This window comes from Haemorhous mexicanus, chromosome Z (genome assembly GCF_027477595.1).
Source record: "Haemorhous mexicanus isolate bHaeMex1 chromosome Z, bHaeMex1.pri, whole genome shotgun sequence".
Lineage (NCBI taxonomy): Eukaryota > Metazoa > Chordata > Aves > Passeriformes > Fringillidae > Haemorhous > Haemorhous mexicanus.
Window position 1 is genome coordinate 3,371,231 of NC_082381.1, and position 17,428 is coordinate 3,388,658.

The window sequence follows — 17,428 nt, forward strand, 5'->3', positions numbered from 1 at the left end:
GGAAAGCTCTTTAAAATATAACAGTTGTTCCTGCTTGAACAATAAATAGATTTGGAATTATATTGTTGTATATAATACATATGTATGTATATGAATATGTATATGTATATATGTATATGCATATTTATATGTATCACAGGGATAGGTGAAAAAACCCTACTTCTAGCTTGTGCACTCTTAGCTTAAAAATTATCTGTATTGAATATGGCAGTGTACTTTTCAATTAGGAAAAAGCTGATGTCTTTTTTTTAAAGCCGGACCTTCCATCCAGTTTTAAAACTGCCAACAAGGCATTGTCTTCCATGCAGAGAATATGAGGCTTGAGAGAAGAGTACTTACCAATACAATATCCTGAAGTTATTTTGATTTCAAAAACTGCTATACTGGTGGATTTATCTTGTCCCATTTCACCTTCCAGGACCAGCTGCACAATATAAACCAAACTGTCAATTTTAGAATTTCATTAGTACCTTGAATATTTAAACAGGATAAACAGGAGAACAAATTAAATGTTTCTTGGGGAACCATCATCCTTACAGTCAGGTGTGCTTTTGCTGAAAGAGCTTGGCAGAATGCATTAAAGATGGAGCCAGTGCTCTTCTTTAACCACAGAAGACTCGCTGAAGGACAATAAGACAAGGCAAAAAATTCCCACACTTCATTTAAGAGTATGGAATTCCATATTCCTCAGCTTTGATTATGCAAGACATTATTGTGAGTGATGCAACATGATGGCTTCTGGGTAGAAATACTCTTCTGTCAGCATGTGACTCCTTCCAGAAAAGCACAGAGGGCAGGAACAAGCGAGCCCAGCTGCAGACCCAGGACCTGGGGGTTCCTGTATCTGCCATGTGGCATCAGCAGCTCCACAGGGATACCAGGAGATGAAGCATCCTCATGGCAGGGCTCAGCTGGCCGTGTGTCCCCATGAGCTGCTCCATGCAGTTGCTGGTCAGGGCACTGCCTTGTGCCAGCTCTGCTCACAGTTGCCAGGGACAGAGGGACTTGTGCTGCCAGCCTTAGACAGGAAAGCCAAGAAGAGGGCTCAAAATAAGTCTGCTTATATTAAAAAAAGAAGTTTGTGCAGCCCAGAATATGCACCAAAAAGCCTGTGGCATCTTCTAAAACTGGGCTTACCTTATACTTCTTTGTGCTGTTGATTAAATCCAAGCTAGCTATGAGCCAGCTGTCTGACGGCTCCTTGGCTGACCACAGCAAACGATCAAAACTTTCTCCTTCCTGCCTCAGGTACAGATTGAGCCTGGCAGGATCAGGTGAGGTGTCTGAAGTTGTAGCTATCTGATAGATCAGTCTGACACAGCTCCATTCCTCAGAGTACAGGTCAGGGCTGGTCAGCACTGCTTTCTCACCCTCGTAAGATGTATCCACAGAAATGTAATGTCCTGGGAATAGACACACAGCAGAATAATAAATGTCAGAGGCTTTGCTTTTGCATCCCTGGAGAAAGTACTTATTTAGGAAGGAATAGGTAGTTCTGGGACTAGGTTAGGAGGTGAAACTACCACTCCTCTGGTAAGTCACTTAATCTTTTGATATCCTGCTGTACTCACACAAATGTGACTTCATGTGTCTTCCATCACTATTAAAAACAATTTTTAAATTATTGGAAATTTTGAGACAAGATATTTTATCAGTGTAAAGCAGATTATTAAGCAGTACCCTTTGGAACTGATAGCTGTAGATTATCTTGTCAATTTGATTAACAAGATAATTTGCACATAAAGAAATATTTTGCAGGAATATTTAGTTGTTTTATAGACCAAAACTTTTTAATTTCATGTTGGCTTAAAAACAACACATAAAATGAGACATTGCAGCTAAGAACTCCCAAAGCACTTCTGGTTTCAAATAACAAAACTAGTAAGACATTTCTAAGTAGTAAAATTGACATGTTCGAGACTGCCAACTCAAAAAATTGCAGAATGTAAAGCAATATTTAAACATACCAGCAGTCCAAGATTATTTTAAAATTACTCTCCGGGGCAAGGTCTATAACAGCCTTCCAAAAAAAATAAAAGGGTGCAATGACAAGATGAAAGTGCATGAGGAGGCAAAAAAAGTGGAAAAGAAACAATGAGCAGAAAAATGAGACAACAGCAAATAAATTATAGCGAAGCATAAGCACAGTCCTGGAAAGTCTACTAAGATATCAAAACCAAGAGTAAAATGGACTACAGGAGTCACAGAAACCTGAAATGCAATGCCAGAAACAAGTGATACAAAAAATGAAAACTTAAAAATAAATTTTAAAAACCCAAAACACCACAAAACAAATCAGTAAGACAAACTCTTTATCCCACAGATTATCAGGAAAAGTATCCTAACCTATTGTCAATGTACATTAGACAAATCCCATTTCTGATACTAATTCTCATCTCCCAAGCTACAAGTATGCTTTAAAAGTGCTGTCAGGGCCTGTGTCCAATTAGCCCTTTACCCTGCAGCACATCACACTTTCCAGGGAACACACTTGTTCTTTAATCTCATCTCACTTGACCACAGAGTTCATCAGTTTCCATGCATATGTAAATGCTTGGATAACTCAGAAATGTCAGTAGCCACACTGATGTCAAATACATTGCTTGTCTTTGAGGCACAAAAATCCCCCTCCCAAATCCTGCCCGAACCCTCCCACTCTATCAAGACACCCTGGGGTTGCTTCCCAGAAGCTCCCTTGTTGCCTTTTAAAAAGTATTCTCTCCAAAGGAAAAAAATCATCTGCATGGAGGGTCACCACCCCGTCGAGGCAAAGCACATGTGTAGATCTGCTTTTTGAGGTTCCCAAAGCCTTCTCCCATAGACCCCCCAGGAAGATGCCAGGAGCAGACACTCACTCTGACAACACCTGATTCTTTGGGAACTGCGAGTCACAGCATCGCCCTGCATCTGCTCCCTTTCTCACCTGCAGACACAGTGCCCAGCAACACATTTGTACTGCACATTTTGTTTAACTCATGTAAGATAAATGATGCTAGGAGATAGCTGCAGCCCTAAGCAGTGTAAGAGGCTGTGCAAACACAGAAAAGCTGCATTCTCTTTCCCTTTTTAGGAAATGGATTTTTTTTTTTGCCTCTTTGATAATTTCTCTTTATATCTGCTGTCTGGTTTTAGTCTACTGGGGGAAGATACTTTGTATCACTGGTAAAGTACAAGTAACTTGTTAGTGCAGCAGTATTTGAAAGAAAAATAAACACAGGAATAAATATTTAAAAATAGGTACTTAACGTGCGTGCCAAATACTTAATCTGCCACAATGTTACAAGGAAGTCCGTTCATGCATTAATCCGGTTAGCTCACACAAGTTAGCACAGCCAGCATTTATTTGCTGGCATATGCCTGCCCAAGGTACACGTTTTTTCACCGGAAGATAGAGGAAAATCACCGAGACTCCATCAGAAGTCAAATGCTTCTTGCACATTTGGTTTTCATTGATGTAATTGATAATATCCTACTCACATGAACAATCTATGTTTTTAGGCTAGCCTGAACTTGAATCATTTTAATGACAAAGAAACCTACAATTTGGAATCCATACCTGGCAATTTCAGCTCAGATTTCAGCCCTGTTTTTGCCTGTACTTCAAGAGAAACTCCACAGAAAACAGATCCTTCTTATAATAGTAATCTTTTTTCTTCTTTTTTTTCAGAAATAAATTAGCATTGACATAGGAAAATACATTCACATGAAGACCACAAATTACCAGCTATGAGGCTTAAATGGCTGTCAGGCTGCCAGGTTTTAAAACTTAATTGTATGTAGACTAAGGCTTCTTCTAGAAAAATAGTGGTTTCAAAGAAAGCCTCTTAGAATTTCCAATCGGGATGATTATGTTGGTGTAAATTTGCCTCTGCTGTCTGTGGGTTGTGCACTTGCTCCCACTTTTGTCTGATTCACCACAGGTACAAGAGCAAAGATCATGAACTCCCTTTTTAACTGGTTGCTTTTTCTGAAAGATTAATTTTACATATTCATTAACTCTCCAGTAAGAGAGAGCTCTCACTCCCAACCTAATAATTTTAGCTTCTTTTGAAAACTTTAAATGTGTAATTGGTTCCACTGAAATCAATGTGAGTACTGATAGAGAGCTTTAAGTGTAGGTTCAAATGCTTTGCTAATCAGGATCAGGGAGCGTGGCACTTGGCAGTACCAAGCACAGAAAATGCCAACATTACATTTCTGCCAAATGAATGGGGGCATTGACTACATGGCCTTTACCCTAAACTGTCCTTCAGTAACAGCAGTGACATGCCATTGATGTAGAAAAGAAGGTCTCACAATGCAGACCTCAAGGACTGACACAGAGCAATTGTGAGAGCAAAGCAAGGCAAAGGCGGGGGGGGGGGGGTCCTTGGAGTAAAGCAGACCACTTTCCACACTTGTTTGTGGGAGTAATAGAAGGTTATTTTCCAGTCTGTGGAGAATATGATGAATGCACAGTGGTGTAGCCTCTCAAAAATGAAACATGCAGCTTCATTTTGCAGCATGCCACAATCCTCCTGCAAATGCCCATGACAGTTGATTTACAGCAGTCATTCAGGAGTTATCAAGAGAGGGCTACTCTTCAAAATCACAGGAAGGCAGATGAGAGTAGTCACAAAACTCTAGGAAAAGCCTGATGACACAGGAACACAAGCATGCAATTTCCAGCAATTACTTGCTCAGGGGGTAGATGCAGCCCTTAGTGTATTTCCTGCAAATACAGGAGAGCTGAACTTTCTTTGTCATTTTCTGAGTGACACAACTTTCTGAGTATCATGGAGAGCAGCCTGGCAACTGTAGAGTCAACTCCCTCAGGAGTCTGGGATACATCTCATCAGATCCCATAGACTTATGTATGCTCAGATTACTCAGGTGGTCAAAAACCTGATTCTTTCTGAGGCACTTAGCTCCCCCAGCCACATTTTACAGTCCATTCACTCAAGAGACATGGGGAGAGAGGCTGCCAGTGAGGGTTGAGGCAAAAAATTTTTGAGCACCTCAGCCTTCTCCTCGTCCTACTTACCAATTTGCCAGCCTTGTCATCAAGTGGGTAAAAGCTTTCTTTGACCCTCCTTTTTCTGGCTGACACACGTATAGATGCCCTTTGGTTTTTCTTTGTGACCTTTGTGAAATTCAGCTGCAGCTTTGCAGCTTTGCCTCACCCCATTCCTACACAACTCAGCAGTGACTTCCCTGGACACCTGTCGTTGCTTCCACTGACTGTGTATTTACTTCTTGCCCTTTAGTTTAAACAGCAGGTCCTGACAACCCATTCCAGTCTTTTGCCTCCTTTGCCTGAACTTTTCCTCTTTTGGCTAGTTCTTGTGCTCTACAGAAAGCAACCTTAAAGATCCGCCAGACTTCTTTTGCTACCTTGTCCCTCAGAGCAGTTTCCCAGAAGATCCTATTGACTACATCCTGGACAACCTAGAATTTTGCTTTTCTAAAATTCATCATTCTGACTTTAGTCTTTACCAGACCCACATCCCCCACGACTGCAAACTCTTGAGTGCATGATCATTGCAGCCCAGGCTGTCTCTAATCTTGAGGGCTCAAATTAACTTGTGTTGACAGCCCACAGGTCCAGTATCACACCCCCTGTGGTAGGGCTGTCTATAACCTGGCTTCAGAAGTTATCCTGTGCACTATGGAGTCTCCTGGACTGCCCACAGCTTGCTGTGTTACTTGCCCAGAGTTGAAGGCCCCTGGCCAGACACGAGCCTGCAAGCACAATGCCTCTTGCAGCTGGACCATGAAGGCTTTGTCTGCAGGCTTCCTTTGGTTGAGTTCTCTTTGCTGGCTCTGCATGATTCTTACCACAGGCTTTCAACCTGCTCATGCCTGTTCTTCAGAGACAGAACTTCACACTCAATCCACCCCCTGAAGCACAGGGCAATCCCTCCAACCTTACTTTTCTGGAACAGCCTGTAGCCATCCATAGTTGCAATCCAGTCATGGGATTTGTTTCAGTAATGGCAAGGAGGTTATAACCTCACAGCAGCACAGTGGCTTCCTCCTCCTCCTGTTTGTTGCCCACACAGTGTGTACTGGTGCAAAGGCACCTCAGTTGAGCTGCCAGCTCATGCTGCCCTCTTGGAGGAATACTCTCTAATCTCACTGAGATATTTCACTGGTGTTTCTTGGCTTCTGTTACACCTCAGGAGTCCCTGGCTTGTCTCCATAAGGCATCAAATATGCTCCAGTGTGGCCAGCACATCTCAGGTGCACTGGCTGAGAACCCTCACCTGCACCCTGTCCCTTTAACCTTGATATGTCATCCCACAGCTTGTCAGGGGCAAGCCTGACATTGTCCCCTTCCCTGACACATCTAGTTTAAAGCTCTATCAATGAGCCCTGCTCACTCCTCAGCAAAGACAAACCTCCACAGACATGACAAAAGCCATGGATTGCTGACTACCTTTGACAGCTGACAGCCAGCAGATGCCTGGTGAAGGCAAACACCTACAGCCAGGACAAGGGACGGGAGAAAGGAGAGACAGATATGTTTCCCTCACCACTCTCTCACTACTCAGGCTAGTAAGTAATGCATTTTCTACTTACATTTCTATGATGATGTTTTACCTACCATATAACTTGACTGTCTTCCACTTGACAGCTGAATCAAACTTTACAGGACCAAGCATGGTCCTGTAAAGTTTCATTTTATATTCCTCCATGTCCAAGGGGAATTAGGACACTGTGTTTCAAGCCTATGCCCCCTCAATGCAACTATGCACTGATGAAACTAGATATTTAAAATCCTCCTGTATCAATGTCTGTCATCTTGCTGCTCTAATAAGCAGTTCTATACAGAGCTTCTCTCAATTACAGTTGGTGATGCACTACCTCCATGAGTCATTCACCCAAGTTTTCCAAAAATATATACATAAAGGTGGGCACCAGGAGATCTGTCAGCAGTGGTAACATCAATGGCTAAGGAATAAGGGCTACTGAGGTCAGAAATCGTGCTTTTTCCGAAAAAGAGCACAGAAACTACACTGATTACATCCTCTGTAAATAGCACAAACAAGACAAAAAAGCCAGATGCTGGCTAATAAACCAAAACTAATTGCATTGGGAAAAATAACAAAAACCCCAAACATCCACTGAAATAAAAAAAAAATTACCAGTTAGCTTTTAAATTATACATGTCCTCTGTAAAAATTTGGAAGGGTAACCACAGACTTGTTCCGGCTCTTGGTGGAGTTTATATCTGACACAGCTGTTCACTCAGTTCAGCCACAGCACAGCTTTACAAGAAAAACTGAATATAAGCAGCAAGCTCCAAGAGAAACAATAATATGGAAATATGAAGCAGGAAAATTTGAGAACTACAATTAATTAGATACTCATTTATACAGAGAAATGGCAAGAAGGGTCTAACACTTGCAAGTCCTGTTTTCATTTTTCTCTGTATTTCCCATACAGAAACAGGAAAGAATGTTACCAGGGTTCCTTAGGACAAAAGCTGATCTATTGATACTTTCTGCGGAATCTCAGAATCTCAGTTTTGGGTCTTTGCTTTAATTTTGGGATTTCTTTTTATATTTCATTGCCAAAAAAAAAAGAAAAAAAAAAAAAGAAAAGAAAGGAAAAAAAGAAGGCAGAAACGCAGTACATTTCTGAGATCTATGAAGTCTTCTTACATCTCCAGAAAAATATGGTTGGAAATATTAACAACAGAGCCAGAGGGACAAAATGTTGCAAATGAAGCGCATCCTGCAGGTAAGAAAATGCAGCAACAGTGTGGTGGATGACCCAAAATGTTATTTCATTCCACATCTATCTGTGCCCAAACTTGTTACTGTCTCTAAGACCCAGCAGTGTGCCAGGAAACACGGGGCCAGCAGGTGCTGGGTCTTTTTAAAGCCAGGGTCGCCCAAGCAGAGCTCTCTTGCCTCCAAGCTCTGCCTCACACCTGAGGCTCCCCTTTGTGGGTTTTTTGTTTCCCTCTCGCCTTCAGAGAGAGGGGGCTGTTTCGGGCAGGTTTGTGGACCCACAACAGCAGCGACCCGAGAAGCTGCAATTCAAAACCTGTTTCAGAGTGAATTCTGCAGTGCGGGGCTAGAGCCGTAGGGGCTGGAGGGTGCTGTTCTCAGCGCTTGGGGAGATCCTTTCTGCCCCCCAACGGCTCCCACGGCTCGGGAACAGCAGCACCAACACCGGTGGCGTTCAGCAGGAGGCTGCAAGAGCAGAGCACCAACACCCAGTGAACCAGAGCCTCTGCTACACCAGCAATTCTGCCACCAGAACTGCTTGGTGAGCTCCTGCCTTCCCGGTTTTTGATCCAGAGATAAGGCTGCACCGGGCAGGGTCTGTCTGCCGTCTTCCCAGACGATGCAGTGGCCTGAGGAGAGCAGGTCTTGGGCGGGTGGTGACTCCCCCATTTGGAGTTTCCCTTTGCTCCCCAGGAGACAGTGAGATGTCAGCACCTTTGTAACTAGTGACCGCTAGTGTTATTTTTTGCCTGCTGCTATTTTGTTTTGTTAGTAAAGTGTTATTTTCTTTGCCTATATCTACTCCTATTTGTTTCTCCTCATTGGTGGAAAAGGATTGATTAAAACTGTAAAGGTAGGTAACTCATATCAGAGTGTCACTTATTAAATTGTCTTAAAAGAACACCAGCAGTGATCTGCTTTTTCCAGAGCTGGTGTTTCATCCCTTCCCTTTGGCCCGTGGGAGACTTGCAGCAGCAGTTTCTCCCCTGAACAGACAGATTCACTCACAATACACTCAGCATGGCTGAGCGGAAAAGCCTGGCCCACACTAATGAACGTAGAGTCTCGGTCCCCAGACATTCAAGGGGGTGCCCTGATTACAGCTACTTGATGCTGCAGGGTATAACCAGAGTTTTCATTCCCATCAAGCCACAGATTATTTTATTTCTGGTGAACTGTTAGATTCACACCAGACGTCCTACATGGTATACCCTGAGACTAATCAGTGTTGTCATCACTGAAAAAACGTTCTGTTCTTTAAGCCTCCTGGCCTCCTCCGTGGTTTCTTAAAAGCAGCTCTGTGAAAGCAGCTGAGGGATGGAGAAGTAGAAGGTGGGTTTTTTGTGTTTACTGCCTGACATGCATTGTTATTGTGAAAGTTTTGCTTTCTCTTCCGTACCTACAGGGGCAGCAGCAGTTTCAAGCCCGAAGAAGCCTCTGTGGTCCCTCCTGGCTGCCCTTCCAGGCAGGGAGGGAACTTGAATACCCCACCAGATCTGCCCCTGTGCTAGTCATCCTCAGGGAGTCAACAGGGTTTCCAGGTAACTCTCACAAAGCTGAGTAGTATGTTAAAAAAAAGAAGAATTTTTTTAGAAAAGCACAGCCTGGTGTGATGAACACACAGGCAGTTCACACAGGTAGTCACCCACCTTCCTCTGGACAAATGGACACACCTGACAACAGCAGTTCCTCCAGCAGCTTTCTCTCCAGCTCACCTTACTTTACAAGCTGAGTCTCCCTACAGGGACTGAGATTAATGATTTGATCTTCTTGCCACATTCACCAGACCAGGCCAGAGAACTGCTAGCCAGCCCTGGGGCATAAATCTGCCAAGGCTCCTTTCCCAAAGGATGGCTTTATGAATTAACTACCAGCTCCACCTCCTGCCCTGGCCTTTGTTCCCCCAGGAAGTTCAGAAATACAGCTGTTAGCAAGCCTGTCAAAACTAATACAATTAGCCCTGAAACACTCTGTGACTGTGGCATCTGCCTGCAGCTACAGCCACTCTGGAAAAGTCTTTCAGCCTCCATCCGTCAGCTTGCCTGTGAAGGTCTGGCAAGGGTCCAGCCTGAGCTGCTGTTTTCTGCTTCTGATTTAGAGGAGTTGCTGAACTGCACTGGGGATGCTTCATCTCCTTGTTCTCCTTCAAGTCCCAAGGTCCTTACATCATGCACCAGATCTCCTGTTTGTTCTGAGCCACAAGCATGTGGTTTTTTCCTTTCACAATGACCTCAACAATTTTCATGCACTTTCAAATTTTGTTTCTCTTGTTTCAACCAATCCATCAGTCTCAGAAAACTGCTGTCCACATCACTCAGTTCTCATTTTCATGCTACTCATCACATAATTTCAACAACTTTTCATCTGCTGACACAAAGGCTGCCAAGTTTTTGTTGAGTATTTCTGATTTTTCTTTAAACAGCTCTCTCCAAAAGACATGTCCATGACTTCTGTTAGTTGGTATACATCAACATCCTATGTCTCCAATACAGGTAATATGTGGAGACACAAGATTCTCTGCTGTGAATTTCTGGATGAAAAATAATTGAAAAAAGTTTATTCTCTGGTATCTTAAATGAATTTCCTTTGCCCCCAGTGCACAGGAAATACTAAAGATAAGAAGCAGATACAGAGGAAATCACCAAGCATCTATTTGTTCACATTTCTCATCTCATCCATTACTAGCTCTATTTCTTTGCTAAATCATGTTTCCACCAGGATCAAGCACACAAGGGAATGCACTGTGACATCTCTTCCAGCACAGCTGCTTGCCTTGGTGGAGTGCATCCCTCCTTCAGCAGAAAAATACAAAATTTCACTCCCTTTGCATTATGTTATCTATTTACTTTGCTCATCACTCCTATTTGCTTACACAGGTGCATGTGATGTGATGTAGTGGAGTATGCAGGTGACATATTACGAGCTCTGCTCTGTATTATGTGCACATAATGTGCTCTGTGCTATGAGCACATCTCAGCCTGGCCAAGGCAACCTGCCTAACTGTAGTCCACACAGTTTTGGGGGCACATCTTAGAAGAAAAAACTATCAAACCTGCAATCCACATCAAACTGTAGGCCAGCATTCCACAGGGAGCCAGCATAAGGAATTTGGTGAGCCAGGCCATGAAATAAGGGACTTCTTGAGGCGTTTTAAAAGGGCACATTTATGGGGCCACACTTCTCCTTGGATCAGAGTGACAACAACAGCCATGGGGAGTAAGAGTTTAAGAAAGAAGAAAGAGATACTCCAACCCAATCAACCCTGTTTTGTTTTCTGCATGTTTGGACTTCCATCATCTGGAAGATCAGGACTTTGCACATCAAAAGTAAAGATTTCTTGGCTGAGTCCTGTCCTTGGTGTACTCCAAAGTGATTAAACTAAAAGCCCATGGTGTTTACCATCTACACCAAGCTCTGAAGCAATCCTGGACTTAGGGAAGCAGTCAGACTGGTCAGAGGAAGGAGTGGTCCTGGGAGGGAGAAGCAAGTAAGCTTTGGAGTTGGCATGAGCAAGGAACAAGTCTGCCCATCATGACTTGGCTTTGGTTCATGACAGAATAGGGTCACAGCATGCATGGGAGGTCCTGGACCAGGTTTTCCCTTGGGGAAACAAAAAACCTCAGCTGGTGGCCTTCTGGAGTGCATCTGCAAACCATGTCCAAATTAAGTGCATCTGTGGATGCACTAAATGCATGATTATAAAAGCTAAACTTTTCTACTGCCTGGATCTGCTCTCTCAGCATCTGCCAAATCACTTGGCCTACTGCATTACCCTGGAAAACAGCTCATCTACCTAAACACTTGTCTGTCTCTCACAGCTACATCAGATCAACTAAAATGCAACCTCTGTCCACAAGCCTTGTCTCTCCAAGGGAAACTATAGATCCACTTGGGTAGTAGAAATTACATTTATTCTGATACTCAGCCAGGCCCCAGGTCCTACACAGATGGGAAAAAAAACAAACCAAAAAAACCAAAAAAACCCAACCAACTTGAAATACATATTTGGTTTTTCTAGCATCAGAAGTTGAACTCCCATGAGTTCAGTTTCCTGCTTTACATAAGCTTAGTAGTTTCATAATCTTTTTTATACCAGAATCACTGGCATAACTGGCAGGCTCATGGTGGGCTGATCAATGCTCTCACATCATAAAATGCAAAGAGAACTGCAGACAGGTGAGGCACATATTTGTATACATGAGCTGAAACAGCTGGCTATAACAAGAGCTTACAGGTGATCTAATCAGATCCTGATGAGTGTGGGCAGTAACCTGGTCACAGGTCACCTGAGGGAACTGGCTTAGCCACACCATGAGTCTCCAGAAACTGCTGGAGATCACTGCCTTCTAACGAGTCTATCCCAGGCTGCTGTTGAGCAGCCCCTTATTTCCTGCTCTACTTACTCAGTGGCCACTCTTGAAGTGGCCTTAAGCAAGAAAGCAGCTGCTCTGACTCATCTTCTGCCCCAGCAAGCTTCATCCTGGACCAGGTGCGTGCAATGGTGAAGATTCAACATGCACAATCACAAAACCTTTAGTCGAGGCACACATCTACTGATGTTGAACATCACAACCACCAGGCCCATGGCTAACATTTCCTGGAGTTCTGCACAACTGCATGCATCAACTGACCATTTCAAAGATTGGCTTCAGTTTATTAGGGATGCTTCTAGGCTTGCAGTCCTGTACATCATTCCTGCTTGGCAGGGGCTGGTAGCAACTGAAAGTGTGTGTGAGGTATACAGATAGACTGAGCCAAAATCCACAAAATCGGAGAAGGGTTTATCAAAATAGTCCCAAGATATATAATTGTAATGTCCAGAACACTGTCTCATACACAGTGGTGAATTTACTGATGGTCTCAATATCCATAAAATTCACAAAGTATTTTACAGGATGCTGTGGGCCTTTGTGGGGAGGGGCTGTTGTCCTAGGATTCTCTCCCCTGTCCCTAAGTAGTTGCAGTCCCTAGAACCACTGGAAGAAGACTCAGTCATGGAGCTTCTGCTTCAAGCAGGATAATTGAACTATCCAAAATTAGTGAGGATCACTTAGTATCAAAAACAAAAGACAAGTCCTTGAGCACACTCTGATATAAGGAACAGAAAGAGACAGATGCCACTCAATGGCATGAATGTTTAGTCATTAGGAGATTTAGGAAGCAGTATTTGGCTTTCTATGGCATATCTAACTGCTGATTGTAAGCAATTGAGTTTTGATATATTTTAGCTTCCCTAGGTTTTATTTTATTAAAATAGCTAGGCAAACCCTTCTTTGTCCAACTCAGTGAACCACCTAACACATCTAAATTCACCTCAGGCCATCAGATGTCACCAGCCCCAGGGCTCTGCCATCTGTCCCAGTCCAATCTTCACATGTCTGTCACATTGTGGTGGCCCCTCTGCTTCCCCTTGCTAGGCAACAGTCAACAAATGAATTCCTTCAGGCATCCCCTTCAAATACTCCCCAGCTGCCCTGGGCCACTTGTCATCACAGATGCTAAGATTTTATTGGTAACAAAAGCCTCAAATATTTCCATTTTTTTTCCTAGATTACTTTTGAAGTGAAAAGCTCATGAGAATGTTAGTGAATTTTCGCATTTTTTGCAATGTCATTCCAGTGAATATCCAGTATTATCCTTGGGCAATTGCTCACAAAGGAATTCGGCAAATTCCACTTGAGCTGTAAGACACATTTATCAAGACTGAAGTAAAACCAGAGACAAAAATGAGTCATTGAAAAAAATCTATCAATCTGACCCTGCTCAGTCATGAAACTGTTTTCTTCAAGATGTGCTCACTGACTCTTGTTTCACAGTCAAAGCAAAAGCTTGTCAAAACTTTCCAAAGTAATTGAGTTTATAGCCTCTCATTAGATTTTTTTTATTAGTATTATTCCCCCTAAGGGATCACTAAGGCTATTAGTCTTTATTCCACTTATTTTATATCCTAAATAGCCCGGAGAGGAGGAGGCTGAGGGAAGGCCTTGTTGTGCTCTTCAACATCCTCAGAGGGGAAGTGGAAGGGCAGACACTGATCTCTGCACACTTGAGACCAGCGAGGGGACTCAGGAAAACAGCCTGAAGCTGTGTCAGGGGAGATTTAGGTGGGATATCAGAACAAGGTTCTTCACTCTGAGGGTGGCTGAGCACTGAAACAAGCTCCCCAGGGAAGTGGTCCCAGCACCAAGCCTGACGGAGTTCCCAAAGAGTCTGGACAATACTCTCAGGCAATAGTGTGATTCTTGGAGTGTCCTAAGCAGGGCCAGGAATTAGACTTGATGATCCAGATGGGACCCCTCCAGCTCAGCACATTCTGTGATACTAGGGTGATCAAACAGACATCAATGAAGTTTATGTAAATCCATAAAACACTGTTTAAATTAACTTACACTCAGTGTGCTAAATCTCACTGGGCACTTAACACTACCCAAAGGAGGGGTCCCTTGCAAATGTACACCCTACCTTTGAGTATTGCTCAAAATGCAGTTAAAGAACTCCAAAATGTGCCAGCAGATCTGACCTCACCTCCTCCCAGCTGGCTGTTAGTACCCAAGAGTGGTCTCAGATGGATGCCCAGGTATGAATAAAGTGTAGAACAAGCACACTGTGACACCACCATCCTGTTGCCTCCCAGTTCCTGCTGCCATTTTTCAACATAGAGGTCTGCCTGTTCTGGTTGTTGTATCAACTGTATGAACACACAAGCCTAACCAAGCAGCATGTGCCTCACATTTATTCTGAATAAAAACAAACTATGCAGAAAATAAACCCTGCAGAAATAACTTTGCTCTATCTGCCAAGCTTTGTGTGGTCTTTCTAAAAACAGTCCTTAGTCCATGTCTTCTGAGAATGCTTTTTAGTGTGATATTTGCCATGAAGTATAACTCATAAGTTGAGACAAGGCAAATGCTGCAATGCTTGAAGGCGTTACCAAAGTTCAGACAGCATCAACAAACACATTCAGTGCAGATCCCAAACACATGTTCTCTGTGTCTGCAGCTTCCCCAGGAAGAGCAAATTCTCTGCTGCAAAAGTATTTTCTGCAAACACGGGTCTCTCGAGGGGAAATGGGAGCCAAGAGCTCGCACGGGGCGCATGTGAGTGCTCCCATATGCTGCTCACTCACTGACAGGAGTGCTGGCATGTCTGGCTGGTCACTAGCAGTGACTCACTGCTTTGTTTCTAGTGAAACAACTCAAGAAACAGATTTTCAAGCCTGTCCCTGCAGGTGATTCCCCCAGTTTCGCCTGCTACCCTGCAGAGCCAGAAACTTCTGCTGCTTGCAGAGAAAGCTCATTGTTTACTGAAGAAATCTGCAGTTGTGCTCATCCAAGAAGTATCAATGGATATCTCTGGGAATAGAGAGACAATTAATTCCTTATAAAAGTTAATGAGTGATTAGACTAACTGGACAGCTGTTATTTTGGGTTCAGATTTCATACACAGGCTGCTCAACCCTTAAAAATAAAAAGGTGTAGGAATGTCTTTTCCAGCCTCTGCTCCAAGCTACAGACTCAAATAGCATCAACAGCTGCTTCACAACACAAACACACCCACCCACACACCCACACCCACACATGAGATTTGCCACGAAACGTGCTATCAGTGCAACCTTCTGACATTGTCCCCAGCCAGTCCCTCTGCCGTGAAGCAGGAGAAAGACCCACTTCCAGAGCATGCAGAGGGGGAAACTCCCAAAGCTGCTGTTCCTCCACACCTCAGAAGCTGGGAGTTAGGCCACAAGAGAAGATGCTTGCCAAGTTTTACCTTGGAAAACAAGGGGAATATTTATAGCCATTGGGAACTCAGAAAAGACAAAAAAGACAACTTTTCAAGGCATGATACTGAAGTAACCTGAAGTACTGAGGCCTACAGCTGCAATGCTCTGAGGAAGGAAAGAAAGCCCAAGAGCTCACATACCAGTCTTCAAAAACCTGGTCCCTAAAGCTACCAAGAAGCTGACAGAAGCTGACTTAGTATGAAGCAATTATCTAAGGCAAAAAGTCTTCACATTCTGAATTAAGGAAAATGTAATGATACAAGAATGCTGCAAAGAACTTTGCTATATGTATTTTACTTTTTCCATTTAAAAAAAATTATAATGGGGGGGGTCAATAAAATACATCCTGCAAGTAGGTAACTAAATTTTCTGAAAGATTCTGTGAGATTCATAGAGGCTTCTGGCCAAAAGGAATGACAAAAGTCAGAGGGTCTGCAAAAGCTTATCAAGTTTTGTTAGTAAATTATATCCTTGCCAAGGAAATTGGGAGCTTGTTCCTGACCTGCTATATAAACACAAAACAGTGGGTTTGGGATAAAGGGGTGGGGTAAAAGAGAACAGGGAGAGAGATGTTAATTAAAGAAGCAGAGAGAGAAAGAGAGAAAGGAAGAAAGAGAGAGATGTCACCAGTCCTGGCTCTAGTATTGAACCAGCCGGGGTGTCCAGAGTCCTGGAAGTGCCCAAGCACCGGGGCTTTGCAGAGTTACCTTTCTACAGGTCAGTTATCCCTGCCCTGGAGATAAGTTTCTTGCCTTCTATGTGAATCTGCTACCACACATGGTACATCCTTTTAGACCTTTATGGAAAGAGTTCAGAGGGCTTTAGTAGTTTTTGGTGGTCTTCATTTCCCCCTACAGTCCATACCCCCTTGTTGCCCTCAATTCTGTGCCAGCACTGTACTGTGCTGCGCTTATCTCCCCATTATTATTATTAAATATTATGCAGTTGTGCAATAAGCTGGTGAAATAGGAGAATAAAGCAATAAGTATAGACTAGTTCATTACAGTTGGTGTTTTAAAAGCAATTAATTTAATTAATTGCTTTAGATGAAAATTAAAAATACGCCGCAACTGGAAAAAAGAGCAAAAGCAATTATTTGGAGTATTACTTATATGATCTGTTTGATTTTAATCTGACCAGGGGATAATTTAATCAAGAATAAAAGTTTGGAACTGAACAACCCATCTCATGCTCATTTCTGATGCTCACTGAAGTTGTCACTGTACTGGTCCATTCTCCCTCACAGCTTATGGCTCTTTGGCTGTGGATGCTTGCAGACTGTTGCTGACATAAGACTCTTGGTATTGGCTACAGATGATGGGCAGCAGAAGTGGTTGATAGAGGACTGACAGAGGTCTCCATATTTCATAATTTTTATAATTCTCTCAGCTTTCTGGAAAAAAAAATTGATTTATTGTTTGACAACATACTGATATAAAAAGTTGGAAGAGATGAAGTGATTGGAAAGCAGAGCCATGACTCCTGGTTAAATTTTGAAATTCCATGCTGCATATCAATTCCTCTTTGACCTGGACTCCTCCAGCACCCTTTCCAACAGATATACTGTGGTCTACCTATCTAATGCATTCACAGCTTTGGACTATCTACCACTCCTAAACTCTCCTCCATGCCTTTGCAGGGCTGTTTCCTGCCACCTTCAGGCACCTCAGGGGACAAGAGTGACCACAGCAGCACTAGTGGAAACCCTGCAGCAGATTCCCTAGGCACACCATGCAACCTCCTCAGCGACTTGTGCTTAAATGCACAGACCTCCTGGCCAGGTAAAGCCTGCAAGCATCTCCCCAAAAGATTTTACAGACTACCTTCTTCCATCAGGCTAGAGAAAAACATTCCTGTGAGGGTCCTTCTGTCTGCCACGGGCTACACTGCAGTACAAAACAGCTCATACACACACTGTATGAAATCAGAT

The 17,428-nt window shown here is 43.2% G+C and overlaps 1 protein-coding gene across 3 annotated transcripts in view; it reads right to left on the minus strand.

Moving 5' to 3' along the window:
- Positions 1 to 17,428, minus strand: part of MAMDC2 (MAM domain containing 2) — a 54,659-nt gene that overhangs the window by 25,718 nt on the left and 11,513 nt on the right. For all 3 annotated transcript variants that reach the window (XM_059874120.1, XM_059874119.1, XM_059874121.1), the window contains exons 3-4: positions 1,138 to 1,403; positions 340 to 424 (exon numbers count right to left, since the gene is read on the minus strand). In XM_059874120.1, the coding sequence (XP_059730103.1) occupies positions 340 to 424; positions 1,138 to 1,403 (351 nt within the window). The remainder of the gene's footprint in view (positions 1 to 339; positions 425 to 1,137; positions 1,404 to 17,428) is intronic.